Source organism: Bombyx mori, chromosome 10 (assembly GCF_030269925.1).
Source record: "Bombyx mori chromosome 10, ASM3026992v2".
Classification (NCBI taxonomy): domain Eukaryota; kingdom Metazoa; phylum Arthropoda; class Insecta; order Lepidoptera; family Bombycidae; genus Bombyx; species Bombyx mori.
In genome coordinates this window covers 16,962,506-16,976,857 of record NC_085116.1, presented here as the reverse complement: position 1 = coordinate 16,976,857, position 14,352 = coordinate 16,962,506, and the positions used below count along the sequence as shown (strand labels likewise).

The window sequence follows — 14,352 nt, the reverse complement described above, 5'->3', positions numbered from 1 at the left end:
TTGTTTGTAAGTTGGAAACAATTTAAGCTTGCGATTTACTTCGAAGGAACATTTGATTGAGTTTAGATAAAACTAGGTTGTATTTGAATATTATTTTTGAAAATTAGAAGGGTAGTCTCAAAAAATCGCTCTATAACATTAAGACAGCCCATTTTACTGTTGTTGTACTCGTTTGTTTGTTTGTGAATCTGTATACTTTTAATATCCTATGTTTGTATTATGAACGGACGTTTCTATCTGTCCGATTATTTGAGTCCACAGAGATAAGAGCGCGTTACTCCTTGAGATATGAATTTGATGTCTCAAGTTTATTGAAGAATCGATTCCAATAAAATGTGGTACTCTATTATAGGATATTTTTTATCTCATTTGTGTTATTGTATGAATGTATTGATAACATTATTCCACCTATGATCGCATCACAGACTAACTACGCTATCACGCATTCTACAGTCAAAATCTGTTATAACGACATCGAAGGGACTGCTCATATTCAGTCGTAAAAACCGATAGTCGTAACAACCGGTGATGTTTAATGTGTATCGTGCAAGTACAAACAAATCGATAGGGAATTATTGGAAAAATATATTTACATAATACGCGATTTTTCTTCAATATTAATTTGTTTTCTTTATCTTTGCGAGATTTTGAAAGTTTCACGAATAACTCCACAAAGTTTTGGTGCGTCTTGTGTATAGATAAGTAACAAACTAACTGAAGAGATATGAAGAAGTGGGCTTTGACTACCGCATGCACGTGTTTTGATTCTAAGAATTAGAAAAGACCCTACACTAAACTAAATCCTATTGTTTTCTTTCCTGATTTTAAAAGCCATTGAAGACAAATGTGGATACCTATTCAAATTGTTTACAATACAGCTTAGCCGGTCGTTCTAACCGATCTAATTCTCCGAAATATTAGTTAAATGTGGTCGTTTTATGAGGTATGTCGTTATTACCAATGTCGTAGAAAGCAATATTTTTAATAAGGCGGTCATATGGCATTCAGCCGGGACCTTTGTTTTTGGTTATTATAACCGGCATGTTGTATTAAACGATGTCGCAGTAAACGGTTTTGACTGTATATTAATTGGATTTAACCGGATATTTCCTCGAGTGCTATGAAAATTTTAAATAATGAATTTATTTCATGTCGATATAAAAAATATTTTTTTATTGTCTTTGTAGGCAGACGAGCATAGTGTCAACGGTCAGCATGTCATTTAACAAGATGAAAATGATGGTGCCCCTATCTACCTCAAGAGGCGAGGTCGAATTTTCATTTGCATTACACAGTAAATTGAAATTTTACCTCACAAACTAAGACTACGTCTCTTAAATTGACAAAAAAATCTTATAGAAGATCTACTTGTCTACCAAAAATACAATTAAAAACAAAGATACGACAATGAATATAAAACAATACCTAATTGTCTAACAGTTAGGCGTACCATAAATCAGATTGGGCGTGTGTTTCCTGTGCTTGGATACCTATATCGCATTAGAGATAAACCGATTTGTCTTTGGAAGCCTTATTACTGTCTAGAAAATAACTCTTCGTGTCTGCCTCGCGTTTTTGTATGACATTGACTTAATAGTGATTTTCTATAGTTTTTAACTTAATAATCTCCTAATATAATCTGTTGTTGATACTATTTCATGCAAATAATTGAGTTATGAGTAATTTGGGGTTCGGGTCAGAAACTTAGCATTCAGGCTTTTCTCGATGTCATTGAGTAATTGTATTTTATTAAGTTAAAAATACATTATGGAGTTCCAAAATACTTAGAATTTTTTCTGAATAAATTATTTTCAATCGGCGCCATTGACAATGGCACCACCCCATATATTATATTGTTTAGTTGTAGTTAAAATTAGAATAAACTTTTGAACTAATTACCTTTACTCAAGTGTATAGAAAACAAGAACCGTTATATTAATTCCGGGCGACTGTGATTCATTTGAGACTGAGAATCGGCGTTCCCTGTGTGTTCTACCACCATTCTACCACGTTTTCTACTGCGATCGCCAACCAGTATTAACAGCTAGTCGTGCGTACTATAAACCCGCACAGGTGGATATCATCGTCCTGCCTACATTGACTGCAAATCAGTAAAGCGTTCCGGTTTGGACCGTTTTACACGTTGTAATATCTAATAGCTTCGCTAATTATTTAACATCAAGGAGCTTTTTTAATCTGAGTTCGAGAAATTAATAAATAAACTTGTCAGAAGAAAATGTAATTATTTTGATGAAGGCATGTTCCAAAAAGTCTATTAGAGTTTCAGTAATTCTTACCATTTTACTTAAAGATTATTTCATTACATCTCATCCATCGCCTACGTTGTATGTTGTATTACCTCATCTCACTGAATCCAAATTGATTTCCAACATTATTTCCATTTATTTCACTTTTCATTCAACAAGGGAGTTTTGTTGAAAATATTTGCTGTATGGGTAATGTTTCTTTTGCCTGTCTTGTGTACGAAACGAAAACAGAATGTCAGTTGTCAAAAGTCAGCTGAGAGTAGGTGCTTTCGTGCTTGTCCTAAAACTTTGTAAATGTAAATATTAATTTAAAAACACAGCCACAGAGTGTACATTATTCATTGGTTGTATATTCGAGATGTGGAAGTGATGTTGTTTAGAGTGTGCATTTGATGCAACGATCGGACGGATGGAAAATCATTTTTTGATACAAAGTAAGATGGATTAAATTTTGTATTATCTTTTATATTTATTATTAAAATTAGAACACATTATTTTTGAGTTTAATTGGTTGGTCTCGTAGTTTTAGTTTCATTTTAATTATTAATGTTAATGTAACACTTACGCCCACGCCCTGTAAGGGCCTGGGTACCTGATTTGGTTGCTATTTTTAGACTTACTAAAAGATATTTTACAGTTGTAGTTTGTCTAAAGAATTATAATTTTTTCTTTAAAAAAAGAGTTTTTTTTCTCTATTATATGCTTGGAAGTGGAGTTTCTTTAGAATTATTTATTAGAACACCTTATGGCACATCCTATCAGGTAAGGGGTCACCATAGCCAACAGGTTATTACAACAAGTAATTGTTGTAATAACCTGTTGCCCCTGTGAGGTTTCATTACTTTGAAACAATCTTTTGTTCTTTAATCTATAGTAATATATAAACCTACAGTGGTTTTTATGGATGTTCTATTATAATTACTGAACCATGCATCTGATTAACTTGAAACTTGGTATCCATGTAGAAAATACATGTACTTAATGGATGGCCTAATATTTGTATGAGTGTTGGACTCCCTACGCCAGTTGCGGGGGCGTTAATGATGAGAATCTTTGTGGGGAATAATAATGTTAATCTTAAATGCCTAGCGAAGCGGATGGGTATGGCTAGTCTTTTATTAAAATCTTTAATTAATTCTTGATTTTCTGAAAGGCAGATCAAAGTAGCTAAATGGTGTAACTGTAATTACAGTATAATATTAATATATAATAATGTTAATAAAATAATAATGTTATTAATGTTAATTTAAGTTCAATATCACTAAATAAAATTTACATACCTACAAAACTTTATTTTATAATAATGAATTGGTTTTAGGTGGCAGGCATGATGCTGGTGCGTATGAACATGAAGACAGTGCTGGGCGCTCTCTGCGTCGCAGTACTGCTCTTCACTCTATTCTGGGGACACTGTGGTGATTTCTCTAGAAGACCTTGTAAGTTGTTGTTAGTTAGTAAAAGTTTTTATCTAAGGAGTATTTTGTAATGAGCAAACTTATAAAATCAAAGGAGGCTAATTAAACTTTAACTGCTTTTGTTGATACCCAAATTCCTTAACAGAATTGAGGAAAAATATCTTCAGACAACAAATTTTGCATGATTACACAAGTTATCATTAGTAAATGTTAATATGTATGTATGTTATGTTAAAATGATATTGCGACATTTGGTTAAAGTTTCAATATACACTGCCAAAGCCATTACCGATCAATCCAATATTAAGTTATAAGTAACATCAGGAAGAAAACTAATTTCTATTCTGTAATCATTATCAGTAGGTTCAGTTCTGTCTGAGCATGGTCACGGTGCAGATGACATTGAATGCATAATTAACGGAGAGTATTCAGTGTCATGTCGGCGGGATCGCGAGAGAGACGACGTATATGTGCCTTTCTCACTTGTACATAAGTATTTTGAGGTGAGATAAACCTACAAAAATTATATTTTCTTTGTCTGTTTCGACCGCAAGTAGAGAACATACCAATCTAAATGCTTATATTGATACACATTTGCAGTTGATCTGAGAAGAACATTACCAATAACACTACAAATTATTGTTAGTATGTATAGAGCAAAATAAAAAATAATCAAAATATCAATTTATGTTGAATAGAGCTACAGAGAGCTCTGCCATTTGAAAGTGTTTTACTGTGGTATCTACAATTGTGTTGTTCAGTTATGAAGTTAGAGGAGCACGATCATTTAATGATGTTAGAGGTACCCATAGCCCTAATGACATGCCCACCCATCATTTTACTGGTGTTTTGACATATTATTATCCCGGACGGGTCGGTACAACCATACTAACGTTTTCCGTAGAGCAGGGCCGACATATTACATTAAACATTTCAAACTAATGCCATCATCATCGTCTTCATAGTGGTCTAGTAGAGTTTTGTTGTCGATGAAGTAAACAAAACAGCCACTTTTTTCAATAAAAAAAATCATTCACAGATATACGGTAAGATAACTACAACGGACGGCGTTGAAAAATTCGAATGGTCGCATAGTTACGGCAAGATATACCATCCTAAGAAGAAATACGACCCGCGCGGCACATTCACCACGTTTGAGAACTACAACGTTGAAGTACGTGACAGAGTGAAATGCATCAGCGGGATCGAAGGAGTGCCGATCTCTACTCAATGGGACCCCAAGGGTTTCTTTTACCCCACCCAAATAGCCCAGTTCGGTCTGGCCCACTACAGTAAGTTCCTGACCGAAGCCGAACCGAGACGGAGGATCATCGATGATGGCGAGAAACATATAGAGAATTGGATCGTCAGCAAAGATGCCTTTATGGTCAGGGAGTATGACTCAGAATCACAAACAAATATTCTAAGGTTTTCTACGTCAGACCACGTGTCGAGTCAAGTGTGGCTGAAAGTGAACATTAGTCAGGATTTCGTGCTGAGTGCCGATGTGATGATGAAGCCCAACTCCTCGATGACAGTTGTACTGCAGAATAAGGAAAAGAAGGAAACCGTTTATCTCCACTATGTTGCGAGTACACAGCTTATTTATGCTCAAGTAAGTTTTAAAAGTATTTAGGCTTTAAACTTAGAGTTTGTTTATTGGAAAAACTAACTATTCTCTAAGTGCAATGCATGGTTCAATCAAGATCAATTCATTAAAGAGTACATTACATTACTTAAAATGTAACAATAGTTGAAGTATTTCAATAAGAATGTTTCTTGATAAGATGTGCCTTCAGGCATGGATCTCCTTCAGCTGTCTCCATTAGTCCCTATCAGAAGCAACGCTGGTCTAATTTGGGCACAGAGTTAAATGTATTTCATCTTTCCGAAATTTTGTTGAAAAACATCTGTCTCTAATGGTTACACGAGACAGTAAAAAATAATGTGTTCTTTTCGTTCCAGGATGATCACATTTACTACGGCATCGGCGTGGAACAGAAATGGAGGAAGATAACGAGAGATCTCATAATCGACATGCAGAAGGGTTGGATCTTACAGGATAGACCCAAACGGAGGTCTCCTAGGAATAAATTTAAGGTAAAAATAAAAATGTTCCATTTTATGCTGAAGTGAGGTGTATTCCATGCAATTTACAAAACTTTCGGATAAATGTGGTTTATTTATATCATCTTCAAAAATCATAAAAACAGTGTCCTCGTTACTTTAGTCCCGGCACGCTGTGAAATGTATCTTCTGTGTAAAAAAAAACGTTATTGAAGAGGAATTATTCGAATGATGTTTGTTTTTTTTATGATTAAAAGGGCCTTTCCAGTTTCACCAGGATAGGTGGGCGAGCAAAGGCAGGAGGGATGGGATTTGCTAACAACTGCCCGAGTGCCTCCGAATAAGACGTAACCACCCAAGAGCAATTGCTTCGCGAATGAATCTACTACCGGATCGGAATCGGAGAAGATCCGGCGAGAAACTCAGCGGGCTGATGCATGGGTTAGGTTGCTCGCCGACCTCTTTGTCGAATTCGACGAGTACGGTTACCGGGGTTCCTAAGCTTACTCCTAGTGTTAGAGCTGAAGACGTCTAATGCAAAGGTTATTGGATCTGATGGATCCGTAAGGACGTGATAATGTTTGTACAGATATCAAGTGTAATACTGAGCGGCACGGGCGGGCTGGACAACGTGACGGTGTCGTCCAGCGAGCACATGGCGCAGTTCTACGCGGCGGCGAGCTGGCTGGTGCGGGCGCAGCGCGGGCGCGGCGGCTGGCCCGTGCCGGCGCGCCGCCGGGTGGCCGCCGGGGTCGCCGACCTCGCGCCCGGATGGTCAGTACACATCGTCTAACCAGCTCGACTTCATACATCATCTGATCACATTTCAAAGCTTCCGTGACTTCATTTCGACTGCCCGCGAACGCACCGCCTCTTACGGCTGACGCGTCACGAACTGTTTTGTTTCTCTGTTCGTGTTTGTAATATCTACATTTGCTTCATTCACTCGTCATGTGATTTTAAAAATAAAATAAATAAATGAAGACCTTACTGTATGGCCGATAGGAGGACTTATCTTTTTTTTTTATTGCTTAGATGGGTGGACGAGCTCACAACCCACCTGGTGTTAAGTGGTTACTGGAGCCCATAGACATCCACAACGTAAATGCGCCACCCATCTTAAGATATAAGTTCTAAGGTCTCAAGTATAATCACAACGGCTGCCCCATCCTTCAAACCGAAACGCATTACTGCTTCACGGCAGAAATAATCTGTCCGTCTGTGTACGTATTAATTTACGTGATTAGTGCAGCGTATAAAGAGCAGCTTGTTGATTCTGGGTTCGCTCGGGTACAGGTACTCCGCGATGAGCCAGGGCCACGCCATCTCGGTGCTGGCGCGCGCGTACTCCCGCAGCGGTGACGTCACGTACCTGCAGGCCGCCCGCCGCGCGCTCTACGTGCTGGACGTGCCGAGCCACGCCGGTGGGGTCAAGGCCCTGTGGATGGACAAGTTTGTTTGGTAATTTTGAACGTTAACCTATTGTAATAAGGTTTATTGTACATGTACTACTACAATATAGGATGGAGAACCGGTACATTGATTCATTTAAAAAAAATGACGTCTGCAATACTATACTCGCGCGCTATCACAGATCCCAAACAGTTAAGAGCCACTACTATCGCAAATTTCGTTCTATACAAGTATACTATCTACTCTTTCACGAATCAAAAAAAATTTTTTAAAGGGTTTTTATGACCTTGTAACTAAGACCTTTAAGCCATATCTCATTTTAGTTTTTATTCTTATTTTTATGAAAAATGATAATATGTAGTGAAATGAAATGAAGATGATTAATTTGAGATATTAATCAACTGGGATGAAATTAAATGAAATGAAATGGGATGGAATATAATCTTAGTAAAATGGTGGTCATATACTGAGATTTTTTCAGTGTACTTTTTGGAGGATCCCGAGAACTTACATCCAGCGGCTTTTGTTTCATTTTCCCACATTTGTGCACTTTCACAGATATTAAACAATTAATAAACCACCTTTATTACACATTTGAACCGGAAGAAACACTAAATAGACAAAATAAAACAAATCACACAACTTCACTCCTCGCGTTCCCGCCAAAAAGTCCCGAATGAAAATAATGATGGTTCTGTATTGCCAATACAAAAGTATATAATAATACCATAAATTTTAGGTACGAAGAATACCCAACGAAGCCTCCGCTTTTCGTTCTAAACGGCTTCATCTACACGCTCCTCGGTCTCTACGACCTGCACGTCATTGAAGGTGAGAACTCCATGTCTCTAGCCAAGAAGATGTTTGACGACGGAATGACGTCACTCAAAACTCTATTACCACTGTTCGACACCGGCAGCGGAAGCTTCTACGACCTGAGGCATTTCACGTTGGGAGTCAGCCCCAATATAGCCAGGTGGGACTACCACGCCACCCACGTTAACCAGCTTTACCTTTTAGCTGGATTGGACGATGATCCTATACTACTGAACACGGCCAAAAGATGGGAGGGATACATGCAAGGTAAAAGAGCAGCGCATAACTGAAATGTGGGTAGTTCTCTGGATAATTTTGTGGTGACCTTGTCTGTTTGAGCGGCGAGACTCAATGATTCTCGACTTTAAAGCCTTCGCAATAAGGGCTCTTTCAGGTCTGAGGTTATGCGAGAGGCCGTGACAAGTCAAATTAGGGTGTACAGACGGTATACCCAAAAATCAATATTTTTGTAAGACTCAATGTGCGATAACAATAAAAGGCGGTTTCAAAGACATGGAATGATATAATTTAATTTAATTTAACTATTTATTAAGCACTTATATATTGCCAATAAATATTCGGTCTGGGTTTTAGTATTAAGTTTTATCATATCAAAATGTAGCATTCCATTCATATTTGTTAACAGTATTCGACATTAATAATTTACCATTTATTTTATTTAGTAAATATAAGAAGAACAACAGTAGAATAACAAAAAAATGTTGCCAGGTTACAGGTGTTAACAAAATATTTTAAATTAGCAACATTTGCGATTTGAAAATATAATGGCTCGACTGGACAAACCAAATTCTTGATGAAGCATTCATGATCATGATCATTCATGATCTCATTTCGAATAAACATATAGTTTTCAAACGAAAAAAGTGTCCTAAATATAATTTTTTTTTACTGTGAAACTTATGTGTCTTGATAATATATATCTACCTTCCGTCGCTGCGGTTATGTAGTCTAATATTTGAGTGACACTGAACCTTTTAAAATGAATTTTAGGCTTTACGTCACACGAATAGCATGGACACCGGTTCCCAAATCTATTAGCGTGGCAATAATAATTTATGTCGCTATTAAGCTACATTTTGATGACCGCATTATATATCGCACCTTTAAAGTTGAAGTGGCTTAACTAAACAATTTTAAGAAAACGAGTTTTATACTTCGAACGACTTATAGACATGTATTCTAACAGCTTATAAAATTAAACTGTCTCTTTTAGTTAAAAAAAGGACAAACATACTCTTTCCGTCTCTTTTAAATCAACCGCATACCTTAAGTATTAAAATCAAAAAACAAAAAAGTCGCAATTCTTTATTTTTTTGAGTTTATCAAAAAATAAGATTTTTTGATTAAGCCACTTCCAATTCTAAAGGTGCGAATTATTATAAAATCAGTTTAATAAAAATACTTTTATAAAACCTTCTTGCCTCGTGTTAACGAATAGTTTTGGAGTGACCAAATTGCGTGAGTGAAGACTTAAGCGTTGTTGCCAAAAGTGTACGGTAGAGGGCGATCGATCGATGCACGCGCGTACCTTTGTATTTTTAACTTAGTCGTTAATTTCGCGAATGCCTTCAAAATTGTCGAAGTTCTGATACGTTCAGAATCTCGGGTAACATCAAAATTGACTCCAAAATCATCAATGACTTTCCATGATTATTTTTTTCTCAAAAGAGCTTGGAATGGAGTAGTAGTTAATCTAAAAATAATTATTTCATTTTAGTTGGAATAAATTGATCTGCCTGGTGAATGCAGTAGCAAAGGAATTTATAGTATACACAATAATCTGTGCTTAGTGCGAGTTTTTTAACGTTCTCGATATCGTAAAAGTTAACTCAAGTTTGTATGCAGTTGGAACAGCGCCCCTAGCGGCAAACGCAGGCAAGCGTTCCAACTCCATACAAATTAGAGTTAACCTTTACGCTATCGACAAATTAAAAAAAATCGCACTAAGCACACTGATTGAGTACTACGAGTATACTAGTACTATTACTGTCTACTATAAACACAAAGTATTTAGTATTGTTGATAATAAGTAGCCTTGTAGTCCCGTCGTGGGTAGATGCAGGTATATATTAGTGGTGCTAGAACCTCTTCTGAGTCCGCACGGGTAGGTACCACCGCCCTGCCTATTTCTGCCGTGAAGCAGTAATGCGTTTCGGTTTGAAGGGTGGGGCAGCCGTTGTAACTGTACTTGAGAACTTGGAACTTATATGTCAAGGTGAGAGGCGCATTTACGTTGTAGATGTCTATGGGCTCCAGTAACCGCTTAACACCAGGTAGGCTGTGAGCTCGTCTACCCATCTAAGCAATAAGAAAAAGGTAGGATATTAGGCAGGCTGCTTCTGAAGAAATATGCTCTTTAAAGATGGTACCGATTAATTTTGACATTAACCTCGGATTCATCAGTTCGTCAGAATATGTAGTTCAGAATTAAAAGTAATATATCTAATATATTGCAATCAATTTGTTATTCCGGTCGCTAGTGTTATATGAAAATATTCCAAAATTTTGATAAGTATTACAGAATTGTTCTGTTATATATATTTTACATCATATCCAATACCTTTTGAGTGTATTTTTTTTCAAACTAAGTATGAAATTGTATCACCCGGTAATGACTTTTTCTAAATGATAGGTATTTATCGAATTTGAGATGTTAGCCATAAAAGTTGCCGATTTGTGTTATGGTGAAGTTGGAAAAAATCGTATAATTCAATTCATTTTGTTAAAAAATCGTCAATTAATTAATTAATTAAATAATTCATCAAGGTAATGAACGTATTACAACGGATTGCAAAGAAAACTGTGTAAGACTGATGATACCATGTGAAAATTTTGACATTAACGTGTGGAAAATACGTATCTCGTCACATTTGCTTGTAGTGCCTTTAGATTAGGACATAGTCGGCACAGCTTTTACCGCAACTTGCACGTGGCTGTTTAGTAGTTAATTTAATGGCACATCAATGCGATCTTGATGGATTTTACTAGCTCGCGAACACCCGGGCCACACTCTATAAAACAATGTTAAGAAACTTTGTGAGCCTATTTATGTTTAATTTATGAAAATTTTGTAAATATTATGTATATTAAATTTACATAGGTTCTTAAGATGACCAAATGCGACAGTACGACAGATTTATAAAATCTAGTTGATAACTTCTCCCATTTGATACAAGGGGGCGGGGGTGTTAAAAATACTTAAAAATAGTAACATCGCATTATAGTTATCATTGTGAACTAGGGTAGTCAGCTGAGGTTGTTCATATTATGAAAACTAGAATAACGTAGCGTGAACGTGCTACGTAGATAAGGGGTAATTTACGTTATTACGTTTTTATCACATAATTCTCTTTACGAATTTTCCATGCATTATTGTCAGCCATATTGATGTAAGTACTTACTTCGTAATACCGCAACATTTAACTTAATATAACCTATTAGGTTAGGGCCTGCCGCTTAAGAGTCCTCGGTAGGATGTAGCGGCTTGGTTGACCACGCTTTTTTTTCCTACCTAAGCTGATAGCTGATTATTTCAGCGTAACCTTAGCTAGTAGGTGAGCTCACGGGGCTCAAACCGGAGTGATGCTAACACTGACCCTAGCAAGAGCAGTGCTTCGCAGAATCTACCATCGGATCGGAAACGCGACCCACTGAGAACATCCGGCGAGAATCTCAGTGGGCTGTGTCTGTGGGATGACCGCTCACCATCAGGTGGTCTGTACGCTCGTTTGTCTACGAAGCAATAAAAATTAGGAATTCTTACAATATCAAATTACCATATCAGTATGTAATTTTGTATTTAGCAAAATATGTAACATTTTACTTCTTTTTTTTATTAGATTTTATATATTGTTTGGGAAATATAGGCTGTACGTTATTATAGGTATTTTTAAATATTGCAACACTAAAAATTACTAAGTATTATGAATGTGAAATTAGCTATAATATCGTTAAAAAAATCTTTTGACTATGAAGATGGACGAATAAGATAAATGAATTTATTTTCACCGCACAATAGTAGTAATGAATGTCGAGAAATAGCTCTCTTAGGGGTCATCCATAAATTACGTCACACGTTGATGGGGAGGGGGGTATCACCGAAATGTGATATAGTGTGACAAGGGGCATGGGGGTCAATAGTTTTGTGACGTCACATGTTAAAATTTTAAATATTAAAAGGCGAAGTTTAAATGTGAATAAAAAACTTTAAAAATCTACGAACTTGAATTATAGTTATTAATAATTTAGCATTCTCGCTATCTCTCATGCAACGTCACTAAGGATGTTCCTGATGTTCAAATTCAGAACGAAAAAGAAATGCCTGATATACCGGTAACAGAGAATATAAAAGAGTGGTTCCAAAGTCCATGGACACTAGATAATTAAGTTTTTTTTATCTTTAATTAACATAATTAGTGGTTTATTGCTTTCGAACTATGTATTCGTTTGTTTTTTCGGTTATCTGAAATATTGAACTGTATCTTGATTTTATTAGATTATAAATAAAAAGATTAAAAATAAGAAAAAAAATGAAAATAGCTAAATTTATGCATAAATTGAAAAAAATGTGTGACGTCAAAACAGGGAGGGGTTATAAAAATGTGACAACCTGGACCAGGGGAGGCGGGGGGGGGGGATTTCGTGTGACGTTATTTATGGATGGCCCCTTAATAAAAGCGCTCTTTTTACAAATAACAAATAAAAAGCATTTTTTCTCAAATCTAGCATTAATTTTCATATCTATTAATTACTGGAATTATGTTTATTATTTTTAATGACATTATGTCACAATATAAATGTTGATTCACAAGTCAGTTATTATAGCCAGCAGAAGCGCTGTCTGATTCAGCTCGAAAAACAAATTTTGCTAATCATTTTATCTTGCCTTCTTATGTATTAAACAATCTAAATATATCATTTATTAATGAGTTAATGCAATGTTGCAAACTCTATAAATTATTAATAAAAGCAAATATCTTGCCACTAACGTTTGTCAGATTAATATATTAATAACCTTATTCATAATTTACTAAGTATTTATTCTGTTCACATAATTTTATATTTTTTTGTTTGGTATATTTATTTAAGGATTAATGTTTTTTTTAATAATTTATTTTATTGATAAGGTTAACTGTTTGGATTATGGATATTGATTGGCGATTATTAAAAGTTTCGGTACCTTATGATCTAGACCAGCGGTCGGGGAACCGGGGTAAATTAACCCAAATGGGGTAAAATGAAATTTTGGGTGGTAAAAATGAAACGTTTGTGAGTAAAAAGTATATATTGAACTGAAACTTCTTTAGAATCGTTGCAATTTCAAATTATCATGGGGGCTATAATATGAAAGATGCTAAAAAGAAGCGATTTCGTTTTTTTTTTTTGTACTTCGCCATGAGGTAATATCAACTTACACAAAAATATTTTGGGGTAATAATTAAAAAAGTTCCCCGACCGCTGATCTAGACTAAAGTCATTAAAATTCATTATCGTCGTTCAATAGAAATTAATACAAACGGTAATTATTTTTTTTGCTTTGAGTTTGTAAGTTCATTGCGTAATTTATTATCCTTTTAATACCAGAATAGTGTCTGTAAATTTAATATTTACTTAATAGGTTGTGTGTAAACTGAATGTTTGTGAAGCACAATTAATATGAAAATAATGTAAATTAGAATGTAAATATGCTGAAAGGAAAAATAAGAAGTAATAAAATTGTAATTGTCTTCAATGAAATATAATAATAGTAAGAAAGCTGTTCTGCCGAATAACGAAGACTAATCTTAAATATTTTATGTTATATTTTTAATTAACTTATGTTATGGACACAGTATGTGAATAATTTCAAAATATATATATATATATATATATCGACGCTTGAAAGGCAAACGTGACTAAGCGACAATGCGCGAACTTTACAGTAGACTAATTTAAAGTTTGATATACCTGAAGAAATGATTTTAATAGACCTAGAAATATATATTTTTTTTGCGCATCGAATATGGTTATTGCTTATCATTTATGTACAAAGCAGTTATTGTCGCTTAGTCACGTTTGCCTTTCAAGCGTCGATATATATTACAAATGTGACTATATAGTTTCTACCAGGTTCTAGCTTTCCTTCCGTTGCCGCTAGGGGCGCTGTGCCAACTCCGTTCAAATTTGAGTTAACTTTTACGCGGTCGACAAGTTAAAAAACTCACACTAAGTACACCGTATTTATTATTTACTAATACGTTTTTTTTTTTTTTTTTTTTTTTTTTTTTTTTTTTTTTTTTTTTTTTTTTTTTTTTTTTTTTTTTTTTTTTTTTTTTTTTATTGCCCTTGTAGGCAGACGAGCATACGGCCCACCT

General features: G+C 35.4%; 1 protein-coding gene across 1 annotated transcript; it reads left to right on the top strand.

The window, feature by feature from the left end:
- Window positions 1-2,497: 2,497 nt before the first annotated feature.
- On the top strand, window positions 2,498-11,910 carry LOC101736603 (D-glucuronyl C5-epimerase). The gene is made up of 8 exons (XM_012697318.4): window positions 2,498-2,701; window positions 3,586-3,703; window positions 4,043-4,185; window positions 4,722-5,297; window positions 5,648-5,782; window positions 6,339-6,523; window positions 7,046-7,210; window positions 7,902-11,910. The coding sequence occupies exons 2-8, from the start codon at window positions 3,595-3,597 to the stop codon at window positions 8,266-8,268; spliced, it is 1,680 nt and encodes a 559-aa protein (XP_012552772.1). The 5' UTR covers window positions 2,498-2,701; window positions 3,586-3,594; the 3' UTR covers window positions 8,269-11,910.
- Window positions 11,911-14,352: the final 2,442 nt, after the last annotated feature.